The sequence below is a fragment of the Zeus faber genome (genome assembly GCF_960531495.2).
Source record: "Zeus faber genome assembly, chromosome: 18".
Lineage (NCBI taxonomy): Eukaryota > Metazoa > Chordata > Actinopteri > Zeiformes > Zeidae > Zeus > Zeus faber.
Window position 1 is genome coordinate 3,074,786 of NC_137210.1, and position 23,848 is coordinate 3,098,633.

Genomic DNA, 23,848 nt, shown 5'->3' on the forward strand with positions numbered 1-23,848 from the left:
TTTGGGTCACCTTTGCGCATGCTTGGTGTCACCCACCATTTCCTCTTCTTCCCGATTGCTGTCCGTCATAGCGGTTGTATTGTGTCGCATTACTTGGGGTTCCGTCGACTGTTTTTGGACATAAGTAGGATTTCGGTACGTTGTCATTCGTTTGATTGTATCCTTACGAACGGACTGCGTCCAATACCTTTCTGTTCCGGCTTTGTTAGGAAATTAAATGTAGCTGAAACCGTCTTTATTCCGTCTTGTCTAGACATCCGGCTCGGATCAGTCTAGTTGCTGGAAATTAGAGCTAACCTTTAATTAAATGCACCCTAAATGTAGCTATTTAGTTATGTCGTGTGTGAAGTGTGGAGTCTTCGAAAATATTGATATAATACTACCCCATTGAGGCAATTTAATTTATGAAATCGTTCTGTGTTCTTTTTAGTGAAATGCGTAGGGTAAAGCCCTCTGTGTGATTTGTGTTGCCGTTGACCCGATCTAAACTTTTAAACCTTCCTCTGTTGTGTTGCAGGGTGTCTTTTATGAGTAACCAAAGGCAGCAGAAGCCTACGCTAACAGGCCAGCGTTTCAAAACTAGGAAAAGAGGTGAGAAACTGAAGCAGGCCGTACGTTGACATGTCCCCAGCCCTCAATTGAGCAGAACTAAATTCTATCTTTTTTTTTTTGTTTTTTTAACCTGTGCTGTCAGCATGCTGGGCATACAACACAGGTTATTTGGATGCCATTGCATCTAGGACAGAGTTAATCTGCAAGTGGAGTTCCAGTTATCAACCTGCAATGCAAATCTCTATTCATTTTTTAATCATCAAGGACTGCTGCAATAACTCTGTCCTGTAGGCGACCTGTGTGATGACAAGAGCAGTTTTTTTTTTTTTTTTTGTTACACAGAACCGCCACCAATACCCCTCTTTGGAGAACTATCTCACAGTGTTTTGGTCTATAAACAACTAGTCACTACTCAAAAGAGGGGGAGAGTCACCACTGGTGAGACAAATAAACATAGAACCAAACATAAACATAGAAACAAACAACATATACATGGAAAAACCTAAACATCAGATGACAACATGTATCGAAAAAACAGAGTTTATTATGTCCAGGGAAACTGGAACAGCAATTGGGCACTTGGCCTCTACCTGTTGTAGTTATGGCAGTAAATGAGATGGATGTAACCATGTGTGTCCACGCGCCTGAAGTGTCCACCGGTAAGTTTATGGGACTTTCCAATTGGTTCTGGAGTACAAGGTCGGCATGATATTGTAGCGCCTCCAGGCAGAGGAAAAGGCCCCGAAGCTACCCCTAAGTCTCGCAGCCGTACAGACACCCCACGGCCCCAGGACAGCCCCAAGCACCCTGCCTCCAGCCACAGAAGACCTGCCCAGCCTCCAGAGAAGTAAGAAGCCCGCGGAGCAAAGCCCACGCCCGGCCCCAAGGAGCTTAACCCAGTGCCGGAGCGCATGAGGAAACCCTGCTGCACCCCTGAGGTGCACACATACAACCCACCCCCACGTGTAGGCACAAAACGCAGCCGCAGGCATAGAACCTGGGCCGTGGGCACCAGGCACGAACCCCAGGCCCGGAGTCAGGTCCTGCACCTACCGACCGACACCCTGTCCGAACGGCAGGCGAGCTAGCAGGGCCATCCGCGCAAGTGGGGGGCCCACCCCACCACAACCCAGCAGACGCGCCCTCTAGCCGCAAGCCCCGAGAACCCATCTACGTAGCCGAGTGTGCTCAGCGCAGGGCACCCGGATGTCTGCCGACGCCAGCAGGCTGCCAGATATGTGGGTCCTCCACCACCCGGGGTACCCCACCACAGTGAAGCTCCGCAAAGGCCGACAGCCGCACCCCAACCCACACCCATTATGGCAAGCAGCCCAGAAGGCCCCCGGCGGCGCTCTCTACACCCCCACCATGTTGCAGCATGCCAGAAATCATCAGGCGCCAGCCACCAGTACCCGAACCCAGCCGGCAGGGGCCCCACCGGGTCGCCCCCCAGCCAACCACACCCCCACACCAACCCACCAGCGCCCCACCACCCCGGAAAACCCCAGTGCTCAATGTGTGCTCTTGGCAATTGCAGTTAAAAGTGTGGAGCAGGGGTGTAGCAGGCGGGGCAGTGGCCACGTAGACACCCCCCACCCCGACCCGACCGTGCCCCACCCCCTTACCCAGAGGCACGCAACCAGCCACGGGCGCGCCTCCGCCATGCCAGGCAGCTCCGCCCCCATCAGTCCCCTTACCAGCCCCCCCCCCCGCCAAATTCTATCCTTTAGCCGGTGTTCCTGGGTCGGGTTACTACTGATCAGACATTGGCCTCAATAACACATCTAATTGATACATCTATAACCCTCTTTAGAAGTTCTGTGATGGGGGGTGTTATGGAGTGATTTATTCTTGTGTTGTCATTTTAACCTCATTTAAATTCCGATAGAGGGGTCTTATTAAAATGTAGTTGTCATAAAATTGCTACGATATGCTGAGATTTGGCGTTTTAGTGAGAGGATGTCCTTGACTAAATCACTTACCTGTCAACAGATGAAAAGGAGAGGTTTGACCCTACCCAGTTTCAGGAAAGCATCGTACAAGGTCTGAATCAAACTGGCACTGATTTGGAGGCTGTCGCCAAGTTCCTCGATGCCTCTGGTGCCAAGCTTGACTACCGTCGCTATGCTGAGACCCTCTTCGACATCCTGGTGGCTGGCGGAATGTTGGGTAATCGCCAGTGTTGTTTGTTTGTTTTCTGATATGGGGCCTTGGCTGGTGACACAGGAGCCGAGTCTTCAATTAATAGAAAAACATCGCTGAGGAACGTTTGCATTACCCACGTTTTCAATAATTGATTAATTCAATGCTTATGTGGCACTTTGGCCTGCCACCCACCACCTGAGTGGCTTTTTCACGGCCCTCCGACACAGACACAGGCAGAGATGTTGCTACACACCAGTTTATTGTAGGGAGTGGGCAAGATGGAACAAGCTGGGAGCAGATGGAACATTGTCATGACAGAGGCTCTTGCTGTGTGTGTGGGAGGGGATTGGCGTTTTACCTGTTGCTGTACAAAGCAACAGGCGTACAGCCACCCTGATCCTGGGCCCAGTTACCTAGACCCAAGACAAGTGTGGCTGCTTAAACCACACCACAGCTTATTTGAATAAAGCAGTCAATCAGGTATAAAATGAAGCTTATATTTTAATAATTGACAAGTAAGTAACAAAATGGGAACTTGATGAAACTCTGACAATTTAACTCTCTTAATTTAATTAGCTGTTTTAGGTATCAAGAGTATGTTTTCAATTACAAGTACATGAGCACAGTATCTTAAACGTTACAGACTCATAAGCACAAACAAATTGTTAAACACATTTGTTTGTGCTTATGTTTGTTTGTTTATTTATTTATTTACTGTTTCCTTTCAGCCCCAGGGGGTACTTTGTCTGATGACATGACCCGCACGGAGTACTGTCTCTTCACAGCCCAAGAAGACACGGAGACCATGCAGGCTTATGCACAGGTGAATATTTCCCAATGGCTTTCGCTAACCCTAACCCCATTAGGCACAAAGTTGACCTAGACAACATGATACTTACATACATAATACAACATGTTATGGACATAATATATCATACACATTTTTAGTTTTGCTTGAAAAATAATGTTTATACTTTGTTGGCTGAGTGAAACCAAAACCATTGTCTTTTGTGTTGCCTTAGGTCTTTAACAAGCTAATCAGGCGTTACAAGTACCTGGAGAAAGGGTTCGAGGAAGAGATCAAGAAGGTAAGAGGTGGCGAGAAGTAGGCCTCTCGCTGTAATTACTACTCTATATCGACTTATTGTACGATATTCTGGACATGACCTCTATAATTTTTCTGACCTCAATCGCCCCTTGTGTTTACATGCTTTTTTTTTTTTTTTTTTTAAACATAAGAATGTCACCAACATTTTAGCCAACATGATGCTAGAATAAACAGCAGGGTTTTCCCTACTATTATAAGACTTGGGCGCAGCGCCTAAGCGTTTTTTCACAGCGCCGGGAGCGATGCCGCTACTCCAAGTATCAACGTGACAAAACCTGAACAGTACCTCGGTCACAGAAGAATTAGGGCTGCCCCCTGAAAGGCGACGAGTCAAATCATCAGTCGGAAACCCTTCAGTCTACTGAGATTCTTCAAGTAAAGCAGTCTTTTTGTTTTGTTTTTTGGTCAGTCAGTGTACATTACAATAACAGGATAAAACAGATAGAAGGTTACAAAACGCAAAGGATAACTTTTCAATGAGGGATTATAGATAAGGGGAATCAAATACATTTTTGTATGTGTGATGCATCCAGACACCGACATGAAAACGGCTCTCCGTGCGTACCGATCGGCGTGCCCCATTCCTCCAAATAAAACAACTAAAACCACTGTGAGGACTGGCCACGGAGGAACGGGGCTCGACTCATAGACTCCTTAAGATTATTTTCTGTGCATAGCATGTGGAAAGGGGGTGATCAGGGATTGAATCACGCAGAAATTGTCCCCATTACGCATGGTTTCATTCCATATGCACTCGCTTTGTTCCATAAGGAGAAGTAAAATAAAATAAGTTACCTAAAAACCTACCATAAAAATGTGTTATGGAAGGAATTATGTGTCACAATTCACAGATACATGAAACATTAATGTTTTTCTAAATCCACAACTTTGCTGTCATTTCTGGCTGCTGCTTCTGTCCTCTTGTCTGCTCTGTGTAGGTGTTTCACCGTGGGCAGGGGTCAGGCAACTACGCATGCACACATAAATACACATACACACACATACACACACACACACACACACACACACACACACACACACAGTGAACCAGGTGAAGATAACGTGTTCCTCGAGCTTATGAGTCCATTTTTGGGGATGGTAGCTCAGGAGGTAGAGCTGGTCGTCTAGTAATCTAAAGGTTGCTAGATTGATCCCAGGCTCCTCCTGCTAGCATGCTGTAGTGTCCTTGAGCAAGACAATTAACCCCTAATTGCTCCTGATGGCTGCGTCCGTCGGTGTTTGAATAATTGTAAGTCGCTTTGGATAAAAGCGTCTGCTAAATGCAATGTAATAATTTAATATTTTTTTTACAACGTCTGATTATTCTTCAGAATTAAAAGTTTATTGCTAAGGGTGTATTCACTGAGTCTAAACATAAATTCATGTTTTTTTGTTATATATTTTTTTTACTCCTCTGCAGTTGCTGTTGTTTCTCAAGGGCTTCACGGAGTCTGAGCGCAACAAGCTGGCCATGCTGACTGGGATTCTCCTAGCCAACGGCAACATCTCCGCCTCAATCCTCAACAGCCTCTTCAACGAGAACCTTGTCAAAGAAGGTACGCCGTTCCTCTACCCTGCAGACAAACCTTGGCATACCATCCAGAGATGTGTGTTAAGTGCGGACAGATTAGTCGGGGCTGGGGATTTATTCAGTGCAGTAATTATCAACTTTTATTTGTGTCTTTTTGCTTTATTTATTTTTGTCTTCCCATATTCAATTTAATAGTTTTTAAAAGAAAACCAAGTTTAATCTAAATCAGGACTAAGATAATCCTATTTAAATTAATCCTGAATTTAAAAATGCATTTCTGATACGCTGCTTAATTTAAGACGATTTGGTTCTAGCCTAGGAAGTCCTAGACTCTGGTAAAGAAGGACTAGTCAGCTCCTTCTGCCTCGTCTTGCTGGTTTTAATCCAGATAATCAATTTTTTTTCTGAATGCCCACATCCATTAATCCAAAAATAAACCTGCCTCAGGCCAGGTTTAATTGAAGCCTTCACTTTGACCTAGATTAGCTCCAATCTTCTTTCTAGAAATCATATTTTTAAACCAAGGCTTGGGAAAGTCTGAGACTATTTTAAACCATGACTGAGAAAGACCTTTCGATTAGTCCAGATTAAGTGTGATTTCATCTAAAATAAATCTAATCTGTGTCTGCGAAAACGCCCCTTAAACTAGCAACAGCCCAAAATATCCCAGGTATTTCATTCTTTTAAATACTATCAAAAAAGTAAGCAATACGTGAGATCCAGTCACCGGGGAAGTCATTTATCAGTCTGGGAGATAAGGAGTCTAAAGTAGAAAATGCATTTATTGAAAGTCTCTGTAGTAGTTCCGTTTATCGAAAATAAAATAAAAATTAATTCATGTTTTCTCCTCAGTGGGCAGTCATTGTTCCGTAGATGTTATTGCACCATGTCTGGCGATAAACTTGTCCAGTCGAGTAGTGTTTTCGCAAAAGCCCCTTGGATCTGTCTCGCACTACGCATACCCACTAGGCCACAGTTGATATCCTCTCATGGCAACTGGGATTTTAATCACAGCGCACATCGAAGGCCGCTTCTGATTTAAAAAATTCTAACCGCTTCAGCCCTCAGTGCAAAGCAGGAGTTTTTTTGCGTACTGAGTATTTAGTTACACAAACATCCTCGGGTACATTTTTAAATGAGAGAAGTTGTTGATGATTGACACCTGATTGTTAATGTCATTGCTATACATTTGAATATTTTTTGAACATCCATAGACTGTGCCCTAAAACATTTTTTCAATGTTTAATGAATTACACTCTGTTCTCGCTTCCGTTCGTGGGTGCATTTTGAGTGCCAGCACTCTTTTCATTCTGTTTCGCATCCCTGTTCAGGTGTTTCTGCAGCCTTTGCTGTGAAACTCTTCAAATCCTGGCTGAATGAGCGGGACATCAACTCTGTCGCTGCCAGTCTTCGAAAGGTCGGCATGGACAACAGGCTCATGGTGAGAACGTGACAATCTTACTTAATTAAAAGTCCTAATCCGGTGACAGATCCTGGTGGCTCAAAACCAGGTTGTATAATAATGATCAGGAGGTCGATTCTGTCCATTTAGGGGCGAGCCATTTTAATAAACATTTCTGATTCGACTGCTGAAGGTGTGAACTCTCATTAGCATAATGGATTACTAGGCGGTTAGGGGATTCACCACACAGTGCGGTATGGGCGATTGCGAGGCCAGATTTAATGATTCGCAATTTCCATCTTCGCGCAGCTTTTGTCTTTAACACCGTGCCCTGCTGTCTCAGGAGCTGTTTCCAGCCAACAAGCGGAGCTGCGAGCACTTCTCAAAGTACTTCACGGACGCCGGCCTCAAGGAGCTGTCAGACTTTGCCAGGAACCAGCAGTGTATTGGGGCTCGCAAGGAGCTCCAGAAAGAGCTCCAGGAGCAGATGGCGCGTGGGGACCCGCTCAAAGACGTAAGCCCTGCAACATTGTTCCCTCACTAATCAATCAGCAATTAAATTAATTTGCAGTTTATCAAGCTGCTTTAGAAAGCACTTCAGATCACTTTTATCTCAACCTCTCCTCCTATTTGAACGGCTGTGTGCTGTACTGCCTATGTGGACAGCGTGAGAACGCTCCCTTCTTGAAATGAATGGTGGAAGCCCAAACGTACAATATTCACAAGTTAATGCAGTTGCAGTTAGGGAAGGATATCGTTAGAATTTTGATGTCGATACTGATACTGCTTATCGATACTGATACTTATCAATACTGTTGTTGTTGATACTACTCTCCATAATTTGGTGCAAAAAAATGTCCATGACATGAAAAGATTCAAGTTATTTTGTCTTTTTGCAGAAATAAGTCAAATAGTTAACTTGCACTGTGTTGTTTAGAGAAAGCTAAACAGGTTTCTGCGTTTAACCAATGGCGAGAGGTAACGTGGAAGGCGTGTTACTGGATGTCCCGCCCCCTCTGTTTCTGGGCCAATCGGAAGGAACATAAGAGAGTGTGTGTGTGTGTGTGTGTGTGTGTGTGTGTGTGTGTGTGTGTGTGTGTGTGTGTGTGTGTGTGTGTGTGTGTGTGTGTGTGTGTGTGTGTGTGTGTGTGTGTGTGTGTGTGTGAGAGAGATCATGTCTCTTGCTCGGCGACGGGGTGATGCCATGCGTAGAGCCAATCAGTTTCACCAATCTTCTCCATTTGGGTCGGTCAAGTGCTAGGGACTCGGCTACAACAAGCGACAGGTCCATTTGGTGTAGGTCCCTGGTGACGGCATCAATCCATCGGGTGCGGGGGGCACCGCGGGGCGGTTCCAGCCGGCAGCTTTAGGTTGGAAGTGGAGGATAGCGTGAGTAGGGTGTTCCGAGGGGAGCCTTTTGACATGGCCATACCAGCGCATCCGATGCTGTGCTGCCAGGTGGGACGCAAGGGGCTGTTGGGTGCGTTCCCGCAGCATGATGTTGGAAACCATATCTTGCCATTTTATCCCCTCTATTGAGTGCAGTGCTCTGGTGTCAAAGCCATTGATTCTGGCAGCCAGGGTCTTGTTGAGAGGCCAGGTTTCTGCTCCGTAGAGGAGGATGGAGAGGACTGAGGTGTTATAAATCCTTAGTTTGGTCGCTGTTGATATGGAGTGTTGTCTCCACAGCGGCTTCCAAAGTGTTTTCATGGCACTGGCTGCCAGGGCATGTCTCCGGTTTATTTCAGGTGAAATGTTGCCATCGTTGGTGATGATGGACCCGAGGTAGGTGAAGGAGGTCACAAACTCAACCTCCTCTCCACTGATATGCAGCGGAGGGGGGACGGCACCTCTAATGTGCATTCATTTTGTTTTGGGCCAGCTGACCTTCAGACCCAGTTTGTTGGCTTCCTCTTGGTAGGTTTCCAAGGATTCTTTTAACTAGTCAAGAGTGGAGCAGAATAGTGTGGTGTCGTCCACGTATTTCAGATCTGTGAGGGTGTAACTGCCTAGTTTAACCCCAGGAATACGTGCACATATCCATTCCATCAGGTGGTCGATGATGCAGTTAAAAAGGTCTGGTGCAGCTTTTATCACCCTCGTGTTTCCAGAAGGGGAGGATGATACCCCTGGTCCAGTCTTCCGGGGGGTGTTCAGTTATACAGACATGATTGATGATTTTGGTGAGCCAGTCAATGGTGTTGTCACCCAATTTCATCATTTCAGCTGTGATGTTGCAAATACCAGGGGCTCTGTCATTTCTCAGTTTGGTCAGAGCTTGCACGACCTCTACTTTGGTGACGGGGTCTATGCTGCAGTTGTCATTTGCGCTGGCATTTTCAGATGAAATGGTGAGAGTGGGGTCAGTTTGGGGTGCGGGGTGATGCAGAAGGTCACTGAAGTGCTCCTTCCAGCGGCTGATGCATTCATCCTCAGAGTTCAGTATGATACCCTGTGCGTCCTTTACCTGGACTGCCTTCTGTTGGGGGCCTAATTTCACTCGCCTCAGTGTTCGATACACTTGGGTGAAGTTGTTATTTTTGGCGGCAGACTCCAGGCATTCTGCTTCTCCTTGCCAGAGTCTCTCCCTGTCTTCTTGTATAGCGGTGTTGCGTATGCGATTTAGGCGGCGGTATTCAGTCATGTCGCTTCTAAGACCTGCTGCTCTAAGGAGCTCTATGATTTCTAGCAATGTTGGTGTTATCCAGGGGCGCTTAGCTGTATGGTGAGGGCGTCGGATGGAGTCAGCAGCTGCCTGGTTAATTGTGGACACGAAAAGGATCCAGTTGGTGAGTTCTTCTTTGGCCAGGGCATTATACCGGTTGGAGATGGAGCGGGTAAACACTGAGGTGATGGTTGGATCCTGGAGATGAGAGGATCGCAGTCGAGGCGGTGCCCTTGATGAACATCCTTTAACTTCAGTCTCAACTGGCAACCAATAATTGGTGGTCCGTGTTGCCTAGCTGGGCTCCACAATACACACAGCAGTTGGTAACACTGGATTTCCAGCGACTGGAGATGATGATGTGATCTAAAGCCTTGCGGGTTTTGCCATCATTGCTATACCATGTCCATTTGTGTATGTTCTTCCTGGGGAACCACGTGTCTACAATAGATAGGGCCCCAGCACTGCATAGATGCTGGAGGCGGTCACCGTTGTTGTTGGTGATGGGATCTGGAGATTCTGGGCCAATGATGTTTTTGGTCTGCGAGTCCCGTGAAGCAGAGGAGATGGTGGCGCTGAAGTCTGCTAGCACAATAGTGATGTCATGAGGAGGTATCTGCTGGATGACCAGATGTAGTTGATCAAAGAAAGCGTTCTTTGCCTGGTCGTCTGCAACATAGGCATAGCATAGGCAACAATGACTGTTAACTTGCCGTGTTGCTGGTGGAAGCGGGCGGTTAGCAGCCGTTCGCTGACTGTGGTCCATCCTATAAAGGATTTCCTAACATGGCATGGCATTGCTAGGGCGACACCATATAGCCCTCTGTTGTCATTTGAGCCGCTCCAGATGTAGCTGTGGTCTCCCTCTTTCTTCTCACCGCTATCGCGCCAGCATGATTCGCAGAGTCCCGCGATGGAGATGTTGTAACGAGACAGTTCAAGAGACAGAAGAGTAGCGTGTCCTGTGCGTCGAAGTGTTTGCACATTCCATGTAGCAACACGGAAGGGATGTCGGAGATTGATTGTTTGCGAGTCAGGGGCGTGCAAGGGTCTATACCAAGGGGCAGTCTGGCTATTTCTGATTGGTTTCGTAACAAGGAGAGGTTCTCTGGAGTAGGTTGTTTGCCCACTGCCAGATAGCCAGCTGGGGGGGCTGCCCCCTTAGGGCCTGCTGGCCCGCCCTGGCCTGATTAAGGACTGTGGGGCGCAAATCCGTGCAGTCCTGGTTTTAGTTAAGAGTGTCCTTCTCCTAGGTGGGCTGCCATCCAAGGCTATGAGCCCCACCTGCCCATGCTATTTGCCCATAGCTGGGACAGTGGTTGGCAGGCGCCAGGGTGTGTCCACACGCTGGTGGGCCTGCGCACCGTGCCACTGGGGCCCACTGCTGCTCCGAGATCCCCTGCAGTTTAGCCTGGGACCTCAAGGTCCCAGTATCCGTGTGTGGCCGCGAGGAGGCACTGCAGAGGTCTTGGCGATGGAGAGGCTTTGTACCAGCAGGGGGAGACTTATGCACTCGGCTCCTCTTTTCACTCCCCGCAAGGAGGGTTAGCTGGTGGCAGTAGCTGAAAGCAGAGCAGCAAGCAGAAGCAGCATGCAACATGCACTAACCACAAGCACACCTACCCCAGAACTACACGTCACACAGCCCTGCATGCAAGCATGCAACACACTGGCGCACACTATGCGCCAGTGCCACAACATTAAAATCACCTGCCAAATATTGTGTAGCTCCCCCCCATGCCCCCAAAATAGCTCTGACCTGTTGAGACATGGGCTCCACAAGACTTCTGAAGGTGTCCTGTGGTATCTGGCACCAAGACATTAGCGGCAGATCCTCTAAGTCCTGAAAGTTCTGAGGTGGGGCCACCATGGATCAGCCTGTTGTTCCAACACATCCCACAGATGCTCGACCGGATTGGACCCTAACCCCAGCCATCCACATGGGGGGGGGGGGGGGAAAAAAAAGAGAGAGAGATTCATGACCATTGATGAAGAAGAAGAAGAATCTTTACTTGTCACACAGCACACCCACCACAACACATGCATGAAGGCGACCAACACACACACACACACACACACACACACACACACACACACACACACACACACACACACACACACACACACACACACACACACACACACACACACACACACACACACACACACACACACACACACACACACACACACACACACACACACTTTAAATGGTGGCAGGTGAAATGAGTTCTTTGCTTTTGACCCATCCTGTCTTGTCCTTCCTCCGGGGGTCAGCCAGGAGCAGTGGGCAGCATACAGCGACGTGCCCAGGGACCAGTTAAACATGTCTATCGCTGGTCAGAAGACGATGTTCTGCATGTTTTTGGGTGGGGTCCTGAATGATGTTACAAGGAGGAAACTCCATGTGAGCACAGGAAAAACATGCAAACGCCACCCAGAAAGAACCTTAATCGGGAGATAACCTGAACAGTGCCAACAGCGTCCCAGGTGGTAATCAAACCCAGGACCTTCCTGCTGTGAGGCAGGAGTGCAATGCACTGTGCCACCATACCCATGTAGGTGCTTTAGGCAGTGGACAGTGGGGCTGAAGGATTTGGGAAAATATTCGAATTGCGATTTTTTTATTTTTTATTTTTTTGCAATTTAGTTAACAAATTTTGTTTGTTTCTTATTTTCTGTATTATTCACTAAACACAAGTAATAAATTATTTATAGTATGACGAACAGAACATTGGATACAGTCAACATATAAACTGCTCTGTCCTGTAGTCAAGCCAACGTGTTATGATTAAATTAGATTAATTGATGCATGAATTTATATGAATAATGTATCTTTATTTAACTATTGAATTGTAAAAAGAAAAGCAATCAATCACAGTAGAATATTGACTGATTGATTAAACCAATTGTTCGAATCTGAAAATTAACATTCAAAAAATATAGTGTTTCAGCAGATATTTCTTAATTTACGCACACATCCACGTGTGCTCAGGGACAACTTTATGCTCAATAAATTATGAAAAGGATTAAAAAAAAACAAAAAAACAGGCGCAGTATTCTGGAAGAAGCTCTCACCGGACTCTACAGGTGTTCCGAGCTCTGCCAGCAGCACACGACCCGCGCAGCGCACTGTGGTCCGAGCCGGAGCACCGGGTCTCATCAGGGGGCAGGTGGAGGTTCGCTTAAAAGAATCGCCATAGGCGGGGGGGTAAGAGAGTCGTCTTGGACAAAGTGTCCCCATTACACCTGGTTTAATTCCATTCACACTTGTTTCTTTCCATAACGAGATGGAAAATAAAAACACACTGTTCTGGCATGCCGATCGTGGACACCACTAGCACGCGCATCTTCTGTGGTGTCGGAGAGGGAGACAGGTGAGCAAATTGTGCCCTGATCGCTGCATCACATGTACCTGGAAAAACGATCATGTCCAGGAGAATTGGAACAGCAATTCGGCAAGTGGCCTCTTCCTGTGATAGCTCTGGCATTATAGGAGAAGAATATAATCACCCTGTTCGAGGGTATGTTCAAAGCAGGTGCTGGTTGTGTGTGTGTTTGTGTGTGTGTGCCTGTGATGAATCCGCGTGTTTGTGTGTCCGTGATCTGTCCACTGGTGAGTGCACGGGACTTGTCCCAATTAGTTGTTGTATGAGGTCGGAATTAAATCATATGCCTCAAAGCAGCGGAAAAGGCCCCGCAGCCACCCCTGAGAATCGCAGCCGCTTAGACACTCCACAACCTCAGGAAAGCTCCGAGCACCATGGCTTGTAGCCACAGAAGAACCCCCCCCAGCCCCCAGAGAAGCCGGGAGCCTGTGAAGCAACACCCACTCGCGGCCTCCAGGAACATAAACCGGTCCCAGAGAGTGCGAGGAGACCATGCATCCCTGAAACTCACACATACAACCCACCTGCATGAGCAGGCATAAAATGCACCGGCAAGAACAGAACTCAGGTCACAGGTGACGGTTACGGACTGCAGGCCTGGCGTCAGGTCACATGCTGACAGTTCAACATCCTGTCAGATCTGCTGGCGAGCCGACGGGGCCCCCATGCACACCAATGCCCTGCGCGAAGGTGAGGCCTGCCATACCGCAACCGACTAGATGTCCCACCCACGTAGCAGAGTGTGCATGGCGCAGGACACCCCAATGTCCCCCCTCCCACCATCGCCTGCAGACAGCCAGATATATTGCTGCTCCACCACCCGGGGCACCCAGCGCAGAGAATCCATGCAGCAAGAGCAGGGTCGACAGCCGCCTCCCACCACCCACCCAGCCAGCAGGGGGTCCAACCGCCCCCTGGTCAACGACACCCCCACACTGACCCACCAGGACCCCACCACTGCAGAAACCCCCAGTGCTCAACGTGTACTGTTGGTAAAGGCAGTTAAAATTTGTGAAGTATGGTGGTGCGAGTCCTCCAAGCATGTCGAACCCGAATCACTCGCACCCCTCTTGCCCCGCAGACCCTGGTCTGCTGTTGTGTTGTTTGGAGTAAGATTTGTGCGTATGTGTTCTAAGCAGATAGTCGAATCTTAAATATTGAAACTTGTCAGATTCATTTCATAACAACACCGTTTGTCCAGAAGCTTTTTTTAAATGTGTGTGTGTGTGTGTGTGTGTGTGTACACACACACACAGTGGGGCAAAAAAGTATTTAGTCAGCCACCAATTGTGCAAGTTCTCCCACTTAAAAAGATGAGAGAGTCCTGTAATTTTCATCATAGGTTCACTTCGACTATGAGAGACAGAATGGGGGGGAAATAATCCAGGAAATCACATCATAGGATTTTCAATGAATTAATTGGTAAATTCCTCGGTAAAATAAGTATTTGGTCACCTACAAACAAGCAAGATTTCTGGCTTTCACAGACCTGTAACTTTTTCTTTAAGAGGCTCCTCTGTCCTCCACTCGTTACCTGTATTAATGGCACCTGTTTGAACTCGTTATCAGTATAAAAGACACCTGTCAAACAGTCACACTCCAAACTCCACTATGACCAAGACCAAAGAGCTGTCAAAGGACACCAGAAACAAAATTGTAGACCTGCACCAGGCTGGGAAGACTGAATCTGCAATAGGTAAGCAGCTTGTTGTGAAGAAATCAACTGTGGGAGCAATTATTAGAAAATGGAAGACATACAAGACCACTGATAATCTCCCTCAATCTGGGGCTCCACGCAAGATCTCACCCTGTGGGGTCAAAATGATCACAAGAAGGGTGAGCAAACAACCCAGAACCACACGGGAGGACCTAGTAAATGACCTGCAGAGAGCTGGGACCAAAGTAACAAAGGCTACCATCAGTAACACACTACGCCGCCAGGGACTCAAATCTTGCAGTGCCAGACGTGTCCCCCTGCTTAAGCCAGTACATGTCCAGGCCCGTCTGAAGTTTGCTAGAGAGCACTTGGATGATCCAGAAGAGGATTGGGAGAATGTCATATGGTCAGATGAAACCAAAATATAACTTTTTGGTAAAAACTCAACTTGTGGTGTTTGGAGGAGAAAGAAAGCTGAGTTGCATCCAAAGAACACCATACCTACTGTGAAGCATGGGGGTGGAAACATCATGCTTTGGGGCTGTTTTTCTGCAAAGGGACCAGGACGACTGATCCGTGTAAAGGAAAGAATGAATGGGGCCATGTATCGTGAGATTTTGAGTGAAAACCTCCTTCCATCAGCAAGGGCATTGAAGATGAAACGTGGCTGGGTCTTTCAGCATGACAATGATCCCAAACACACCGCCCGGGAAACGAAGGAGTGGCTTCGTAAGAAGCATTTCAAGGTCCTGGAGTGGCCTAGCCAGTCTCCAGATCTCAACCCCATAGAAAATCTTTGGAGGGAGTTGAAAGTCCGTGTTGCCCAGCGACAGCCCCAAAACATCACTGCTCTAGAGGAGATCTGCATGGAGGAATGGGCCAAAATACCAGCAACAGTGTGTGAAAACCTTGTGAAGACTTACAGAAAACGTTTGACCTCTGTCATTGCAAACAAAGGGTATATAACAAAGTATTGAGATGAACTTTTGTTATTGACCAAATACTTATTTTCCACCATAATTTGCAAATAAATTCTTTAAAAATCAGACAATGTGATTTTTTTTGCCCCACTATATATATATATATATAAAAAAATAAAATGGCATTTCAATTAAGTTCAATGGAGAAAATTGATTTGCTATACGAACAAATTGAATTACGAGCTCTGTCACGGAACGAATTAAACTCGTAAGTCAAAGTACCACTGTATATAGTACTGACCAGTCAGGAACCGGTATCAATTTAGCACCGGTTCTCGATACCCATCCCTAGTTGAAGTTAAGGAAGGCAGTTTAAGTAGACTGTATACTGCAAACAAAGAAATACATTTAGGGAGAGAACACCAGTAAACATCCCCTGTGTCAGTTTTGCCTACCACACGTCACCCAAGTGGCGTTTTCAGGGACCTCCAGCACAGAGAAACAGACGATGGGGTATCAGACACAGTTTTTTTCAGACAGTTTATTGTGGAGAGTGGGCAAGTTGGAATAATCCTAGGAGGAGATGGACACGTATCATGACAAGGGCTCCTCTCCTGTGTGTGTGTGTGGGGATGGGGCTTTTCCCTGTTGCCCGTTAGATCAACAAAAAAACACAAAAAAATTATCGTGCCAGATTATCCTGTGGTGTGGAGGTATGTTACGAGTTTGTTTTTTTTCACATTTGAATTCACAACTAACTCAAAATAGCTTTTTAATACAAATATTTAAACTTTTATGAAATTATAGGAATATTAGGATATTCTTTATTTCTTCCATTTTTCTGATTTCGATGAGAAGGTCAATGTTACTGTGCTGTGATGATAACCGCAATACTGCGGTTTTGTTACGTTTCGGTTTTGAGCTCATTACTTTCATCACCCCAAATAATATAATGTAATCAATAATAAAAATATTATTATATAATATATATATTATATATATATATCTATATATATATATATATATATATATATATATTATTATTATTATTAATAAAATAAATAAAGACTATATAGTATTTAATTTTTTGCTGGTAAAAGTTAGAGGATGATATGAAATAAACACAATAATCATTGCTAACTCATCATCATTGACTGTCCTCCATGTTATGTTCAAGGACTCCTGGAGTAACCTTTTAGTTACTCTGTGCAAAGTGACGAGTTTGTATTATTACAAATTATTTCTGGGGCTGTACCCGACTCTGAATTCTATCAGTCAAATTGGATTTGGCTGTTCAATGTGAATATGAAGAGGGGACGGCTGTTTGCGATCGGGGCACACGGAGAGCTGTGTTCACAGTGCGTCGTGTGTAAACACAGCTTCACGCACGATTCACACATATGAAAATATATTTATGATTCCCCTTATTTATAATTCCTCATTGAAATGTTATCTGTGCATTTTTATAAGCTTTTATTTCATCCTGCTATTGTAATGCACGCTAACTGACAAAATTAAAGTGACCCCAAATATACATTGCTTTTTACCGCGGTGGGGGGGCATGACGGCCAAAGTGTCCCCATTAACCACTGTTACATACGGGGCTTTTTTTGGTTTCATCCAATTAAAAAGCAGAATAAAATAAATAAATCTACAATAAAAACACTTTGTTTGGAAAAAAGATTGTTCTGATCTGAGCTGCAAATCGCGCTCCACCATTTGGCCAAATCAACAGTGCAATTCTTTGCATGCATTTAAGAATGTAGAATACAAAAGAATAAATCATAATAGATTAGATACTCAGCAAGAAACACACTAGAGAACTGCGTGGTTTTACCCACACGTGACGGCAGGCTGACATAGCGAGATGATGACAAAGATGCGGAGGAAATGAAACCTCCATTTTGCTACACACCTCAGGTTTGCGATGTCGATGATCGGCCCGCCTCGGAATTCTTAAAGAATTCTGAGAAAGCAAAACTCCTGCAGCGCACACCATCATGTGCACACGCACACTCTGCTTCCGCTCCCACACCGCCACATGCACGCACACACTCTTTTCCCTCTCCCATTTGGAAAACAGTACAGTTAGTTGTTTTTTTTTATGTTGAATGTTTTGAATAGACTATAAAAAGTAAAGTTTGTAGAACTAAAAAAAAAAAAGATTTTTTTTACCGTCAACAAGAAGAACCCGTCGACAGTCGGTTAATTAGTCTACACATTTTAACATCCCTAGTCACAGCCCTAGTCAATGTAAATTGACTGTCCAATTGAATCCCTGTGTGTCCAGTACACAGATGGCTACGGGCTGCATTCTAACTGTGTTAGCTCAATGCAAGGCTGCAGGGGTAAACAACTAGCCTAACTCCTGTGAAATTAGGGAAGTACATATTCCCTCCCGCCTCTTAAAAGCAGAGTTATTTAAGCAATAGCTCTTGATTCTTTATGACGAGTAAAGATCAAATGGAGACCTGAATTATTTTAAATGCAGCTACATTCTGAACAATTTTGGATGCATAACCACTTATCCACTTGCGAGTATCAACTATTTGGGCTAACACAGTTGGCATGCAGTCCATTGTTATTTCTGTGCTGGACCCACAGGGAGAACATTGGTATTGACCTTCTTGTCTGAATCTGGGTAAGATAAACAGAAAGCAAATTTCCCCCAAAATACTGGAGTATCCCTTTAACCCGGCTAACATAAACACCGCCTAATTTCACAGACAGTGTATGTTTGCGATCGATGTGGCCTTCCGTTGCTTCACCTATGTCATCTGTGCCTGCCCCTCCCGCCACAGATCATCATGTATGTCCGGGAGGAAATTAAGAAGAGCAGTATCTCCGAGCAGACGATAATTGGGATAATCTGGTCCAGTGTAATGAGCTGCGTGGAGTGGAACAAGAAGGAGGAGCTGGTCACAGAACAAGCCATCAAGCACTTGAAGGTGAAGCCCGCCACTGTTCACCCAGGACACTCTCTCTCTCTCTCTCTCTGTCTCTCTCTCTTGCTCTCTCTCTCTCTCTCTCTCTCTGTCTCTCTGTCTCTCTCTGTCTCTGTGTACTGACTCTTATTTTTTGTTTGTTTAGAATTGCACCAGAAACATGGACCTCACTTGGTGCCTGTGTTCTATTTAAAGAATCATAGCAACGTAAAATCCAAGTTTTAGCCCTTTTATTAGTCAGCACACACATTCACATTACCCCTGACCATTTTCTTGATGATAGATCACAGTACTAGATTTAAATTTTGTCTGGGTTTGGGTTTTTGGAAAATTCAATGTGGAGATTTTTGACGGCACTGCATCACATTGTAAAATATTGGATGTCTCCCAAGCCTAATTACAGTAACACATATTTCTGTCAAAGGCACTTCATTTTGCCATAATTTCGCTCTTGTTAAATGGAATATCAGAAAAAGTTGAGTAACTTTGACAAAAACAAGTGTTCATGAGGCCCATTAACTCAAGAACACTAGCTCGAGAGCCATTTTCTTACTATTGGAGGAGTGAGGACACCTGCGATCCAGAGGTCATCAGCGGGAGGGGAAGGGGTGATGTGCACGCGTGCACACAAACAACGCATAATGAGAAGTAGCTGCAGCCCAAAATAGAGAAACTGAAAAGCAATCTAGCAACTGATGTTGAGCCGCTCAATCCCCTCCTTTTCTTTATTTAAGTCACAACTTTGGCAATATTTAGCTTTCCTAAATGTTCACATATTTGCCTGTTAACAACGCGGACACAACGTTTGCACAATCAATAAAATGACAGCAGCTCGAGGACTGTGGCACTTCTCATGCCGCTGGCGGGAAGGCCACAAATCACACACTGAGAAACGTTTTTGCTGCAGACTCGCAGTCATTTTTCTGCGGTCAAGGACGCAGGGTTCATCCACTCATCCAGCGTTCTTGAACCGTGAATATATCCCTATTTTGTATTTTTTCAAATGGATGAAATGTCTCGGCTCTCCCTTATTTTGTGATCCATGGGCCATAGAGGAGATGCTTGTTCTTCATCCCAGCCTCTCCGCACCACAAATAATGTCGCAGGCAGTCCATATGCTTCAGGAAATATTTTGGGTGGGAATTTAATTTTTTTAATCTCCTCTCTGTGAAGGGGGTTTTAAATCAATGTTTGAAATGTTGCAGTATATGGAATGTTAATAAGATGTGTTTCCGTAAATTTTGGTTGAGGCAAAAAGTGTACCTGAATGTTCATGTTCGGATATTCAATGTCAATAGGTGGCTCAATTCACCATTCAACCTTGAACATTTTTTATTTCATTCATTTTTGCAGCAAAACAGCCCTTTGCTTAAGGCGTTTACCTCCCAGGGCCTCTCTGAGCTGACCCTTCTGCTGAAGATCCAGGAATACTGCTACGACAACATCCACTTCATGAAGGCCTTCCAGAAAATTGTGGTGCTGCTTTATAAAGGTAAAATAAATAATAATAATTTTGTATCCGCTCTGAAAGATATGGCGGATATAACTCTCGTCATCGTGTGGCGCTCTGCACTTGTGAAGAAAAGTTGATTTGATGGGAAGAAGTAAAATGACGCCAGATGGCTGGAGATTATAGCCAAAGCTCTGTCTTGATTGATGCACTGAACCTGCTGGGCAACATTTGTTTTTCAAGCACCTGCACACGCATCTGTGCATTTGGCATCTTTCTAAATAGTTTATTTTATTTTTTTACAAAACTCTTCTTCTTTCAACAGCGGATGTTCTCAGCGAGGAAGCCATTTTGAAGTGGTACAATGAGGCCCACATTGCCAAAGGGAAGAGCGTTTTCCTCGAACAGATGAAAAAGTTTGTTGATTGGCTGAAAAATGCAGAGGAAGGTGAGATTTATGACTTGGAAATTATATACTCATTTTTTTTTTTCTATCTTGCCAAAAAATAGGGCAAGGACTTTGATTTATTCCAAGTATGCCAGATTGCAAAACTAGAATATGACTCACAGGGTGCCCGTGGGGTCTGAAAAGTATTAAAGCATTGAATTCAATTTACAAAGTTTTGAATTTTGTTCACAAATGTCTTCAATTTTTTTCTCGTCTTCTCTTGACACTAACTTCATGGTCTGGTGGCACAGACGTTAACATGCAAATTCCCGGCGTTGTGTTTTGTGTCTGTGTCGCCAGCACAGCAGAAATGACATCATCATCATTATGATGGCGCCTTAAAGGGACAGTGCAAGCTTATCTCAGTATGGATTAGTGAACATGTTATTTGTGGTTAATGGGGGGTTTCCAATTTACCTTATTTCAGTTTTTGGCCTTGTTTTCACATTGGTGCTTTTACGGCAACTAACCTGGACCCCGTACTTCTATATTTATGATTAACAATTTCATTATTTATTTATCTATCTCTTTATTTTTGTATTTTTTGCTGGAAATAGTTTGTGCAAATGTGCACAATGTGAAAATTAGCTTCAGTTCAAATTGCAGCTTTTGTGACTAAAAGGTACTATGGGAGGCCATGGAGAGGGGTGGGGGCTCTTAATGTGACAAATACACATCTTTTTTTATTTTATGTTATTATACCTCACAAAGCTATTGTGTATTTAATATATATTGTGTATTTAATATATTAATATTAATAAAAAATAAATTATTAAATTCAGGTATTTGGTAAATAATTATTTTCTAGGGCTGGAAACCCATACTGATTTTCCATTTTATCCTTCAGCCAGTATGGCTGTGAAGTTGTCATTCGATTAAAACAAATAAAAATAAAATACAAATTTGGTATTAAGAAAGTCTTAGAGAACCCTTGGTGTACCCTGGACTGGAGCAGTTGTTTCTTTTGTTGTTTTCTTTTTTTTTTTTTTTTTTATGACCATAAGCGATGTCTGCTTGAAAGTGACCCATCTCTTGCTTTTTCCAGAGTCCGAGTCCGAGGAGGAAGAGGTGGACTAACAGCCTAAAGCCGACCACAACTCAACGAAATACAATTTAAACCAATTTTTCTTAGCTTTTTAAAAATTTGAATTATTATTATTATTATTATTATTATTATTATTATTATTATTATTATTATTATTATTATTATTATTATTAATAATAATAATATTACTGCAGAACCAGGAGCAGCAGAATATTTTGTTACAGAAGTCCCTGTCTCAAGTTTCACCTTCATCATCATCTCTATTGTAAAGTAGAGTTCTTCACGGGTCTACCCGAGGCCCGACCCGGCACCCGTAGGGCTTCAGGTCCACATTTTACCATGGCCAATTGGGTTCGGGTTATGTCGCATTCTATTACCTCGAATCCTAGATCTGTGTATATATATGACATGTAATATACAAAAGCTTATTGAAAATGTATTCAATATATATGAAATATATAATAAAATTTAAAAAAAGGTAGTGCAGTGGAGTATAAGCGAGATTGAGAGATTGGCTTTTCGGTATATGTTAGGGATGTTAATAATTAACCGCTTAACTGTTAACTGACAATAAAGATTTTGACCGATTAATGCCATTAGTTAAACAGCTAAAAAATACATAATTAAAAAATAAAATAAAAAAAGTTTGTTGCATGGTAAAAGAAAAATAGGCTATACAATTTATTTCTTAAATAGAACTCATGAGGGCGACTGGTGCAACCACACGTGCCTTTAATTTCAGGTACGTAAGAGGACAGCTTACGTACACACCCTGGCTGTGTGAGGTTCTTTCCCAAACCCGGAAGTGCTGGCCCCGGTAAGCTAAGCTGTTTACAAAAGAAACATAGCAACAAAATGAAAATGCTATATTAAACTGTATAATAAACTGTTTAAAATGAATTAATGGTGTGTGACTGGATTATATATTATTTAAATAATGCGATAATTTTCCCCCAACCTAATGGTGTGCACCTTCTAGTAAAAATGTAAAAATACGATTAAAGAATACTAACGTCCAAATTGAGTATTAAAGTACTCATGCCCATCCCTAACGTTGCCAAGAAGTCTGAATATTCCCATTATCATGATATAATACATTCGTCTATTCTAAACAGTACATTTTAATCTTGTCTGATAACGGTTAACGAGGGTCGGCTACCAGTCAGAAAAAAAGATTATTCTATTGTTTTGAACATCCAACATTGACAGGCTAGAAAGACGAATATATCCGGATTCAGAAAATACCCGATGGATCAGGATCGGATCTCAGGACAAATTTCCCGGCTCCAATAGGGTTCGGGTCTTATTTTTGAGACCCGTGAAGACCTCTATTGTAAAGTCATTATTTCGAGGTGTACTGTACCGTAAGGGCTTTTCCATCATGTTCAGTTAAAAGATCTTTTCTTTTTTCTCTTGTTGGGCAACGCACCAATCAAATCTGCAATCTGCCTCCCTTGTGTTTATTGGTCAAATGGGGATATTTTGTGTATTTTTTTTCTTTTTATTGTTTGAAAGGTGGTTCCCTTTAAAATTGCCAGTCTGCTGGCTTATTTCCTAGCCATATTTTACAGTCGTAGGACTCGTTTGTCTGAGACTAAAAGAAAATATATGCTTCTCGGACCTCTGTGACAACATAACGTTTTCTCAGTTATTTTACATCTCAGGGAGTAGGGTGACGACTCTGAATTTTATGCCAGAGTTTCGCTCCTGTCTCCGTCATTTTAGATGGAGCTGTGCCAGTTCTAACTGTAAAGGTGCTGGTGGCGATGCCCCTCAAAATGAACTGTAATTTTTTTGTTCATTTTACATCTTCTGTAACATACGCTAGCTTCTAGATTATTTTTATTTTATTTTCCCTACATTATGACTTTCTAAAATAAAAGCGAAATGATTGTTTTCATCCTTGGTGTTTTGGTGTTATTGCTGCACAGATTGACGTTAACCATAGAGGTAGGCTTGACCAAGGTCCCCGATTTTCAGGTGTATGTCGCCAAGTATAACAGGTAGGCTTAGGATTCTGGGGAAATTTATGTTAAACGTATTAAATATTCAATGAATCAGTACCCCTAAGTTGTGCTATTAATCCAGTTTTGCCTTAGAAGCCACTACAACGTCTTTGTTTTTATATAAAATATTTCCAGAAAGCGATGTATTTACCTTGCGTCATCCGGATCATTTTCCAGTTGCGCTTTCCTAGCAATTTGAGTGACCACCAACAGAGCAGTGAGAGCATGCCCAGAGCGGGGTAAGGATGTCACAGACCTCATTCCAGGCTTTCTGTTTCCTGAATGAGAGAGCCTTGGAATGAAGTTGTTGGCAAGCAAAGAAACGCGCCGCCCTATCGTTGAGTAGCGGGTATGCAGCTGCATCCCGAATCTGAAATCCCATGATAGTTTACAGAGGCCATTTCAGAAGTGTTTCCACTGGCTGTCCACTTTTTTAAACTGCGACTATCAGCAACGGGGACTGCTCTGTGCCGGAGTTGCAACACGACAATCTCATCTAGCCCACTTTAAATGGCAATTACGTATCGGTCAAGCGTGCCTAAACGGGAGCAATTCCACATGTTACGAAAACAAAAGGGCAGGGTG

General features: G+C 44.1%; 1 protein-coding gene across 1 annotated transcript; it reads left to right on the top strand.

Moving 5' to 3' along the window:
- The first annotated feature begins 42 nt into the window (after positions 1 to 42).
- On the top strand, positions 43 to 23,157 carry LOC307244491 (eIF5-mimic protein 2-A). Its single transcript, XM_080019678.1, has 12 exons — positions 43 to 135; positions 518 to 591; positions 2,545 to 2,721; positions 3,426 to 3,520; positions 3,720 to 3,785; positions 5,226 to 5,361; positions 6,668 to 6,777; positions 7,082 to 7,252; positions 18,171 to 18,317; positions 19,668 to 19,806; positions 20,090 to 20,212; positions 21,258 to 23,157. Exons 2-12 carry the CDS (start codon positions 528 to 530, stop codon positions 21,287 to 21,289), a joined length of 1,260 nt encoding a protein of 419 aa, XP_079875804.1. The 5' UTR covers positions 43 to 135; positions 518 to 527; the 3' UTR covers positions 21,290 to 23,157.
- Positions 23,158 to 23,848: the final 691 nt, after the last annotated feature.

Excerpts from the sequence above, each read along its gene's own strand:
- LOC307244491 (XM_080019678.1), top strand. The coding sequence starts at position 528 with ATGAGTAACCAAAGGCAGCAGAAGCCTACGCTAACAGGCCAGCGTTTC. Across the intron at positions 3,786-5,225 it reads TCGAGGAAGAGATCAAGAAG|TTGCTGTTGTTTCTCAAGGG; the intron begins GTAAGAGGTGGC and ends ACTCCTCTGCAG. Across the intron at positions 7,253-18,170 it reads GTGGGGACCCGCTCAAAGAC|ATCATCATGTATGTCCGGGA; the intron begins GTAAGCCCTGCA and ends CTCCCGCCACAG.